The 10,473-nt window shown below is 34.2% G+C and overlaps 1 protein-coding gene and 1 pseudogene across 2 annotated transcripts in view; one reads left to right on the top strand and one right to left on the bottom strand.

Moving 5' to 3' along the window:
* The window catches only part of SYCP1 (synaptonemal complex protein 1), a 121,406-nt gene that overhangs the window by 20,802 nt on the left and 90,131 nt on the right, over nucleotides 1-10,473 (top strand). For both annotated transcript variants that reach the window (XM_008697742.1, XM_008697741.1), the window contains exons 8-11: nucleotides 675-733; nucleotides 2,034-2,103; nucleotides 3,111-3,184; nucleotides 7,235-7,343. In XM_008697742.1, coding sequence (XP_008695964.1) covers nucleotides 675-733; nucleotides 2,034-2,103; nucleotides 3,111-3,184; nucleotides 7,235-7,343 — 312 coding nt within the window. The remainder of the gene's footprint in view (nucleotides 1-674; nucleotides 734-2,033; nucleotides 2,104-3,110; nucleotides 3,185-7,234; nucleotides 7,344-10,473) is intronic.
* LOC103669419 lies at nucleotides 5,577-6,761 on the bottom strand (annotated as a pseudogene).

The raw sequence follows: 10,473 nt of genomic DNA, 5'->3' as shown, positions 1-10,473 counted from the left end.
TACCCTATGAATCGTAAATATACAAAGAAAAAAATACTTGATAGGATAATTGTTAAATCCCTACTCATTGTAAAGGCTAAAACTGTAAATATATTATGCGAAGTTAGAATACATTCATGGGTAGTAATTCTGTAAAAAAAAATATTAGAGCTTTTGAGGTTGAAGTACAATCATGGCTCACTGTGTCTTACTGTGAAACTACTATGAAGTAGCTTATTTTAAAAATTTATTGTTGAAGTATAGTTGACATATAATGTTATGTTAGTTTCAGATGTACAGCACGGTACTTCCAACAATTCCATACATTTGATGCTACTTTAAGAGACTCAGGATAGGGGCGCCTGGGTGGCTCAGTCGTTAAGCATCTGCCTTTGGCTCAGGGCCTGATCCCAGGGTCCTGGGATCGAGCCCCGCATTGGGCTCCCTGCTCCGCTGGGAGCCTGCTTCTTCCTCTCCCACTCCCCCTGCTTGTGTTCCCTCTCTCGCTGGCTGTCTCTCTCTGTCAAATAAATAAATAAAATCTTAAAAAAAAAAAAAAAAAGAGACTCAGGATATACCAATACACTAACACAGAATTTTAAATATTTTTATGTTTTCCTGAGGCATTTTGAGTATTACTTTGTTGGCATTATAATCATTTTAAAATTTAATTCTGAAATATTTTATATTATTAGATGAATATGAACGAGAAGAAACTAGGCAAGTATATGTGGATCTAAATAATAACATTGAGGTAAGTGTTGGTAAAAAGTTAAATATTTTAAGCAGGCATTTCTTTCTTTTTAATTAAAATTCAACTAGTCAACATATAGTACATCATAGTTTCAGATGTAAGTGTTCAACAATCCATCAGTTGTGTTTAAGAGGCATTTCTAAGCAAAGCAGAGTGATCACTCTTCTTGATAAAGGGATTATTATTTGTTGACCTCTGTTTATATCCAATAAAATTCTTAATATTCTATACTAGGAGTGTTAATGTTTTGTTATTTAGTAGCTTTTGAATTTTATGTATTAGTGACAACATTTAATTCATCAAATATTAACTCTGTGTCAGATACTAGCATATTATGACACATACCCATTAATTTGAAAAACATACAAAATGCTATTAATCTGTGTCTGGTTCCTGCTTACATTTCTTATCCCATCCCCTTTGTTTTCCATTTTGCTCCTCTGCTATAGTTGTTCTTTTTTTATGTGTCTGAAACTTGCTAAGCTATTCTGATCTTGGTTCTTTGACTTTGTTCTGTCTAGCACTTTTGTGTCCCAAGATTTTATGCAAATTCATAAGCTTCATTCTCCTTTTTTCTTTTTAAATCCCCCTTACTACTTTACCTAAAATACCTTTCCATTCAATTATTTTCTCTCTCCTCACCTCATTTAACTTCTCTGAAGAGCACTTAAAACTGCATGACATTTATTTGATATACATGTGTATGTGTAAATATTCTTTCTTACACTGGAATATAAGTTAGTTCCAGTAGGGTAAGGACTTTGTCTTATATCTCAAGTGCCTAGAACAGTGGTTGGCACATAATTGATAAGCACTAACTATTTATTTGAACAAATAAATGAGTTCATGCAATTTTGCAAATCAAGATTTGTTGAATCCTGAATGAACTCATGCTGCCAGATGATGGAAGTGTAATTTGGACTCTACTGGGGAGGGACCTCAGAGAGATTACATTTAGTGGGGGAAGACAGAAATTAAATAAGCAAAAAAATAAAATAAGATCATAGATTTTGATATGAGCTATTAAGTTAATGACTAGAGTACCAACAATCACTTTGCCGCTCTTTGGTATTACATAACATGTCTCAGTGCCCTTAAGCATCTGGGAAGCCAGTATAATAGATACTCGTAATGGGTTTTTAGTAAATTATTTATTACAAGTTATAGGGATTTCATTATTCAAAGTCAAGTGGTTTTAAATCTAATGATCATGAGACAAATTTATTAATATTTTCATAGTTGGAAGAACCTATTCAGAAAATGTAAGTATGATTCTTAAAAGTTAAACTTTATGTTTCAGAAAATGATAATAGCTTTTGAGGAACTTCGTGTGCAAGCTGAGAATTCCAGATTGGAAATGCATTTTAAATGTATGGATCCTATTTAATTTTCATATTAATATTTCATATAAATATCACATGATATTTATATCATATTTCATATAAATATCTAGTGATAATTCATATCAGTAGAGTTACTGATGTTTGTATTTTTATTAGATTCTTGTCCTGTTTTCGCAGCTTCAGTTTGATGCCCCAACTCTTTTAAATTTTGTATTCTCTGTGGTTTTGTAAGCCCCTCAAAATCTTGTGGAATGTGGAAGGGAATTGGTATATGTTAAAAATACCTTTTTGGCTTCAAAGCTGCATTTTCCCTGAGATCAAACTTACTGTGATTTGTACTTGATATTTTTAGAAGTGTGATTTGGTCTTATTTTTACATTTTTTTGGTAAAGTTTCATGTTAAAATAACAAGTTGACAGTTGAATGACATGAGTTTGAACAGTGCAGGTCTGCTTATATTTGGATATTTTTTCAATAAATACAGCACAGTACTGTAAATGTATTTTCCTTATGATTTTCTTAATACTTTCTTTTTTTAAACTTAGTTTTTTGTAAGAATACAGCTTATAATACATATGACATTCAAAATGTGTGTTAAACAACTTTATGTTACAGGTAAGTCTTCTGGTTAACAGTAGGCTATTAGTTTAGTTTTTGGGGAGTCAGAAGTTATACATGAATTTTCAACTGTGTAGGAGTTAGCACCCCTAATGATGTTCAAGGGTCAACTGTATATATATTTAAAATCTGTTATTTCAGATTAGTGTTTAACACACTAATAAAAAATAAAGAATAAGCTCTTACATATATACTGTTGTAAAAATTATAGAATTTTATTGTTATACTTTGGTATTTTTTAAATTTACTATTTTACTAAACAAAGTTAGTAGCAAGAAAATAGTTAGGCTTGTTAGAAACGTTTGAGGTTTAGTATCTAGATAAATAAGGAGGTGAAATAAAATATCAGAAGGTTTACATTTTGTTGTTATATAATTATGTTAAGATATTAAAGTATATTTGCTTTATTTTTAAAGTAAAGGAAGACTGTGAAAAAATCCAGCACCTTGAAGAGGAATACAAGAAGGAAGTAAATGACAAGGAAAAGCAGGTATTTTTTAAAAATCAACTCTGTATTTTTTGTACTTGCTAATTCATAAAATACTTAAAATGTCAAAAGAGAGCTGTGTCTGCTGACTGCATGATAAATTTCTATAAGAGAATTTTAATATTCTACATATCCAAATATTTAGCCTTTTGATCTAGCAGAATTAATTTTCATTGATTTAAACATGCATGCACTGAATGCCAGCCCTTTAAAAAAAATCGATGAATTTTCTACAATATTTATATTAGTGGGTAATAAGACATTGTTGCAAAAATATTTTTTAAGAAATTTTGTTCAGATAAAAACCTTATAAAATGTAAAGATGATGATCATTGACCACTTAATCCACATTTTGCAGTTTATTTTGAAATGCTGTTACTATTCATGACACCAAGGATGGGGAACTAAACTATTTTTTTGCTTCTTTCTATTGTCATATAGTGGAAAACATGAAAATAATGAGTCTATGTTCTTTGATATTCACAAGAATGTTAATTTCAGGTTATTACTATGGCAACTTTATCAGTTTCAAGTCGAATGCTTCCCAAATGGAAAATGATTTCTAGAAAGGAATCCTCTTCTATTTCCCCCCTATTTTTTCGGAGTTTTTCTTCTGCGATTTGCCACAAGATACTTTGTAATGATAGATAACGAGTGTGTCTACTTAAAAAGTGAATTGAAAGTACAGAGAAGATACTTAGAGTTTTAAGTTCTGGTTAAATTTATATGTTATGCTTGGATCTTTTGAAAGAGTTAACAGTTTTCCTTAGTTGAAATTTTAAACTAGATTTCTGAAAGAAGAAGGCCTTTTAATTTTATTTATTTATTTTTAAAAAGATTTTATTTATTTATTTGACACAGAGAGAGACAGCGAGAGAGGGAACACAAGCAGGGGGGAGGAGGAGAGGGAGAAGCAGGCTTCCCGCTGAGCAGGGAGCCTGATGTGGGGATCAAACCCAGTACTTTGGGATCATGACCTGAGCCAAAGGCAGGCGCTTAACGACTGAGTCACCCAGGTGCCCAAAGAAGAAGGCCTTTTTAAAAGTTAAAATTGTGCATATTATAAAGAACACAAAAACAGAGGGAAGTGCTAAAAATAAAAACCTTGTTGAGTTCTGGGTCCCTGGGCTGATGAAAATAGGGCAGTGAGGTCTTTCTGCCATCTTGAATATGCAGGTCTTCAGCTTGTCTTTAAGTTTACCTTACCTTTTTCTTCACACGGATTCTATATTCTAGTCATCTGAATATTTTCACTTCTCTAAATGCAGCATGATCTCTTGATCCTTTGTGTTCTTGTACGAGTTAGAATGTTCATTTTTCTGTTTGCCTGATTAATTTCTACTTGTCTATCAAGATTCAGTTCAGTACTCTGAGAATGATTAATTTTTGATTACATCCCAAGACGGAGTTAGGTGTTTTTTTTCCTGATTCATATAATATTTTTGTCCGATTACTAAAAATATTCAAGTATAGTTGTTTGTCTCCTGGTCTAGGCTCTAAGGTTTTTTTTATGCTTTGTAGTCAGTATATTAAGGAGACATTCATACATTTCAAGAATTGCTTAATTCTGATATCCAGATTAAAGCTTGCGAACATGACTTAAACATAAAATTAAAACTGTTCATCATAATTTGCTATACTACAACATTAAATTACGGTTACTTCAGGACATAAGTTAAATGGTTTAAAGTACGCCTGTAACATACCTTAAAAAACACCTTCCTATCTCATACATGCAAATTAACTTCTCCACATAAATATCTCTTCACTCTAAGTTATCCTGCTCCCGAAGTCACTACTCTGGAGCTTTTCATGCTCCAAAGAGGAGGAAAAAAGTGTAACCAGGACTGATACGTGTATTAAAAAAAAAAAAAGATGGTACAGCAGAAGGAAATGCAGTTCTACAAGTGCAAGCTGTCTTCAAGTAACAGTTGAGACAATAGAATAAATGCAGAGGCATCATGTTGAATCCCACTTAACTACAGACCAACACTTCTCTACAAATTAAGTTCTTTGTCTGATTGCCTTTTAAATACAAATTTTAACTTCATAACTTAATTAAGGGTCATATACTGAAGTCAATACACACACCTAACATTTCGATTTGAGCTATTTCATATACAGAGAGCTGAAATCTGTTACAAGGTATGGCCTAACAAAAGCTAGCGAAAACATTTAATAGTAGTTTTTACAATTTTAAACTTATCTTGCACACTGAAGTCATCATATACAGGGCAAAGTCAGAGTTTTTATATTTGAGTTTATTCTTCGTTTAACTTTTAAAACACTGTAGTTGAATATTAAAACAAAAACAATAGCAAATAGCTATGATTATAGTCCTTTACTCATTCACTACCGCATATAAAAATGGCAGCAGTGTTATCCACTGGCCCCATTAAGAGGTCTGACATTGAACACCATCCCTGTGGTGATGTTCATCATCCTCACATGCGTCCCCATTGTAATGGTACGGTCTTTCCTGATTTGGATCAAAGTTCACCAGTTCTACCTGGTCCGTTTCATCAGTCTCTTCTACTTCCTCTTGGGTGGGAGTTTTTCCAGCAAAGAGAGTTTATCAGGAGAGAGAAAGCCATTCTCAGGAAAGTTTACCTTAAATTTGATGATTAGGCAACCCTTCTCATATGGTCTACGATAAATGGGCATGCCTTCATTTAGCACACTGACATCTCCATGCTTGACAGTCTGACCTGGAAGAGCAGTGATGATGATGGTTCGGTTATCAAAAATGGATATCGGCTATTGAAAGCTGCGCAGTGCTTCAACCAGCTATATGTCCATACACATGAAAAGGTCTTCTCTTCGCTGAATAAAAGCAGCATGGCCCTTCCGACCTAGAACAATGGTAATATACCTCCTGTTTCCAGTCCTGGTTCTTGGTCTCCTTCACCCATGGAATGTTATCTTCTGGCCATCTTTCATACCTTTGTCAATATGAAGTTCTAGAATCTTCTCTCGAACTATCTTTCTTCCATTGCAACTTTTCACATCTATCTTTAGGACTGATCTGTTCCCCCTGGCCCTGGGACTCCATGCACACAGATTGAATTTGCTGAACCATTCCAGGTCCTATGTGATGAATTCTTATTTGCTTTCCAGTACCTCCACAACTGGGACAACATTCTGCTCTTTTCTTACCACCTCAGCCTTTACATTTGTTGCAAATCACATTCTTTTGCAGAGCTAGTTTTCTTATTGCACCATTATATAAATCTTCTAAGATTACTGAGAGCTGATGCACAATATTTTTACCTCTTCTTTCTCTCCGCATCCTTCCTCCTCCTCTAAAAAACATATCAAAGATGTCTGTGGGGGAGCCAAAACCACCACCAGCTCCACCTTCTTTAATTGTGTGTTCTCCTCCTTTGTCATATAATTCCCTTTTCTTTGCATCAGAGAGCACTTCATAAGCTTGAGAAATCTGTTTAAACTTTTCTCCTTCATTTAGATTCTTATCAGAGTGGTACTTCAAGGCCAGTTTTCTGTAAGTCTTTTACAGTTCTTCTTGGGTGGCATTGGGTTTGACCCCCAAAGCATCATAGTAAGTGGTTTCTTTTACCATTTTCTACAGCCAGTGAGTGTGTTGAGGTCAGTGTCAGGGGGAGGGAAGGAGCGCATTGCTGGGCGCAGCTCAGGCAGCCACTGCTTCTCACCTAGTTTTCTGGAAAGTTCCCTAAGCTCTGAGTTTAAGTTCCCTCATCTCCAGGTACTCAATGCTTATTATGGTTTGTGAAACAGAGTAGGTGCTCCATAATGTTTATGGAATAAATGAAACAATAGATTTTATTATATATCTTCTAAGTTCTAACTTAAAATGAACATTATAATACTGGGTAGATCATATTAGTTTAAACATTTATTAAATGAATGAACATTGTGCAAGCATGTACTAGATGCCCTGGCACAACCAGCTGGCACAACCAGCTGAAAAGCATATAAACAAGTACATAAAATAATCATAGGTGGTGGTAAATGCTAAGGTGTCATATGTAATTTTTCATATCTCTAATGTATTACTTAAATATTTCATTTTAGGTATCACTGCTATTGCTCCAAAATACTGAGAAGGAAAATAAAATGAAAGATTTAATATTTCTGCTAGAGGAATCCGGAGATAAAATTAATCAATTAGAGGAAAAGACAAGTAAGAATTTACATAAGAAAATATAACCATGTATTATGTATTACTCTTATTATATTTTAAATTTTCGCTTTCATTATAATTTTGTTGTAATGCTTTCCAGTGCTGTAATTCCCAACCTGGTTTGGATCAGTTGGAGGAGGAGAGTCATTTAGGGAGCTTTTTCATTGTACATGTGCTCTTCTTTTTACTTCTCCATACTCTCCCCTCCTTCAGAGTTTCAACAAAATGCTCCAAGAAAACAGGGATCTTTTTTCTTTTGTTTATTGATGCATTCCAAGTGCCTAGAATGGTGCCTGGCACACAGGACACTCAATAAGTATTTCATGAATGACTGAATACACTGGGAACACTATAGAGGGAATATTCCTGGAGCAAGACATTTGGAAAGGCATTAGGGAAAATAGCTTGTTGAACTAAACCTTTGATGATTAAAGTTTTACTAGACAGTGAATTGGAAGGGCGAATGTAGGCAGAAGAAATACCTTGTGCAAGTCCTGGAACTGTCAAAGTTAGGGTATTTTTGAAACTCTGATTGGTGTGTCTTTGTTCGGGAACTCGGTGGATGAGACTGGAACAAAGAATGATTGGATCAGATTATGAAGAATCTTGAATATTATGTTATGTTTAGACTATCATATTGAATATTTTTCAAACTTGTTTAAGGCACTTGTAAGGCATAATACACTTGTGAAACACTGTGCACCTTTCAGAACATCATATGGATTTTGTGATATTTGTCACTTTTCTCTTAAAAACATTCTGTTTTTCACATGGCAAATAATTATCTAGTTCCTGTGAAACTGTGCCTGCTCATTTTATCTTACTATCATTACTATATCCTATACTCTAGATATCATGAAGTTAACTTCCCCTATGTTTTACATTCTCCTATGTCACCATCATACTTTTGGCTACTTCCTCTGCCCAAAAGGAGCCTCTTACCCGCCCCCCCAATATTTTGCCTGAATTCCAGTAAGCTCCTTATCCTTAAGAATGGCTTAACCATTAGTAATCTGTGATTATGGGTGTCTTGCAGGCAGGGACTGTGTCTCATTAAATATCTGTGTAACTCAGTGCTATGTACAAAGTAGTCAGATAGTTGTTAGGATGAATGTATATTTAATCTTATCATATAAAACTGGAAATAATTTACTGGCAATAAGTAATTCTGTGTGATTCTGCAGACTCATAAGCACTGAAATGTATTCATTGAAGTTATTTTTTTGTGTGTCCCATGTGTATCTTTTATTTATTTATTTCTCTGTTTCATTTTGGAGATCTATCGACCTGTTTCCTAATCCTGCCTTCCACTGTGTCTAATTTGCTTTTAAACCCATCTACGAAATTCTTAACTTTGGATTTATCATATTTTTTTCCTTTTAAAATAGCCATTTTATTATTTTTTCAAATTCCAATGCTCTGGTTAAATTCTGTCTTTCTGTAAAAACTGTATGTTTCTATTTTTATTTTTTATTAAAGTATAATTAACATACAGTATTATATTTTAGATATACAATATAATGATTCAATAATTCTATACATTACTCAGTGCTCACCATAAGTATAGTCACCAAACAGTTACTACAATATGACTATATTTTCTATGCTATTCTTTTCATCTCCATGACTTACTTATTTTATAATTGGAAGTTTGTACTTCTTAATCCCCTTTATTTATTGCACTCACCTCCCTTCACCCACCTCCACTCTGGCAACCATTGAGTTTGTTATCTGTATTTAACAGTCTGTTATTTTGTTTGTTTTGCTTTTTGGATTCCACATATATGTGAAATCATATGGTATTTGTCTTTCTTTGTCTGACTTTATTTCATTCAGCGTAATACCCTCTAGGTCCATCCATGTTGTCACACATGGCAAGATCTCGTTCTTGTTTATATGGCTGAGTAATACGTCCTCTTTATCCATTCATCTACTGATGGTCACTTAGATAATTCCGTATCTTGGCTGTTGTAAACAATGTCGCAATAAACATTGGGGTGCATATATCTTTTTGAATTAGTGTTTTTGTTTTCTTCGGGTATATATCCAGAAGTGGAATTGCTGGATTTTATGGTAATGCTATCTTTAATTTTTGTTGGAATATTTATACTGTTTTCCATAGCGGTTGCACCAATTTACATTCTCAGCAGCAGTGCACGAGGGTTCCCTTTTCTCTGCATCCTTGCCAACACTTGTTATTTGTTGTGTTTTTGATTCTAGCCATTCTCTGACAGGTGTGAAGTGATACCTTATTGTGGTTTGATTTACATTTCCCTGATGATTAGTGTTGTTGAGCATCTTTTCATGTGTCTGTCGGTCATCTGTAGGTCTTTTTTGGAAAAATGTCTATTCAGGTCCTGTGCTCATTTTTAAAAAGAGATTTTAATTAGTTAATTAAATTAATGAGAGAGAATGAGTGGAGAGAGGAGGAGAGAGAGGGAGAGAATCTTAAGCAGACTCCACACTGAGTGCTGAGCCCAACTTGGAGCTCAATCTCAGGATCCTGAAATCATGACCTGGGCTGAAACTAATGGTCAGATGCTCAACTGGTGCCCCAGGTCCTCTGCTCATTTTTAAATTGGATTGTTTATTTTTTTTGGTGTTGAGCTATTTAAGGTCTTTGTATATTTTGGATATTAACCCCTTACTGGACATGTCATTGGCAGATATCTTCTCCCATTCAGTAGGTTGTCTTTTTGTTTTATTGATGGTTTCCTTTGGTGTGCAAAAGCTTTTTATTTTGGTGCAGTCCCAATAGTTTATTTTTGCTTTTGCTTCCCTTGCCTAAGGAGATGTATGCATAAATATGTTGCTGAGATGATGTGGATGAAACTAGACGGTATTATGCTAAGTGAAATAAGTCAGTCAGAGAGAGACAAATACTATATGATTTCACTCATATGTGGAATTTAAGAAATAAAACAGATGAACATAGGGGAAGGGAAGGAAAAATAAGATGAAAATTGAGAGGGAGGCAAACCATAAGACGCTGAATTCTAGTAAACAAACTAAGGATTGCTGAAGGGGAGGGGTGGGTTGGGGGAAGGGATGGGCGTTAAGGAGGTCACTTGATGTAATGAGCACTGGGTGTTATATGCAACTGATGAATCGCTAAATTCTGCCTCTGAAA

Source organism: Ursus maritimus, unplaced genomic scaffold (assembly GCF_017311325.1).
Source record: "Ursus maritimus isolate PB19 unplaced genomic scaffold, ASM1731132v1 scaffold_12, whole genome shotgun sequence".
NCBI lineage: Eukaryota > Metazoa > Chordata > Mammalia > Carnivora > Ursidae > Ursus > Ursus maritimus.
Note: the sequence above shows the minus strand (reverse complement) of the source record. Positions and strands in the feature narration are given on the sequence as shown.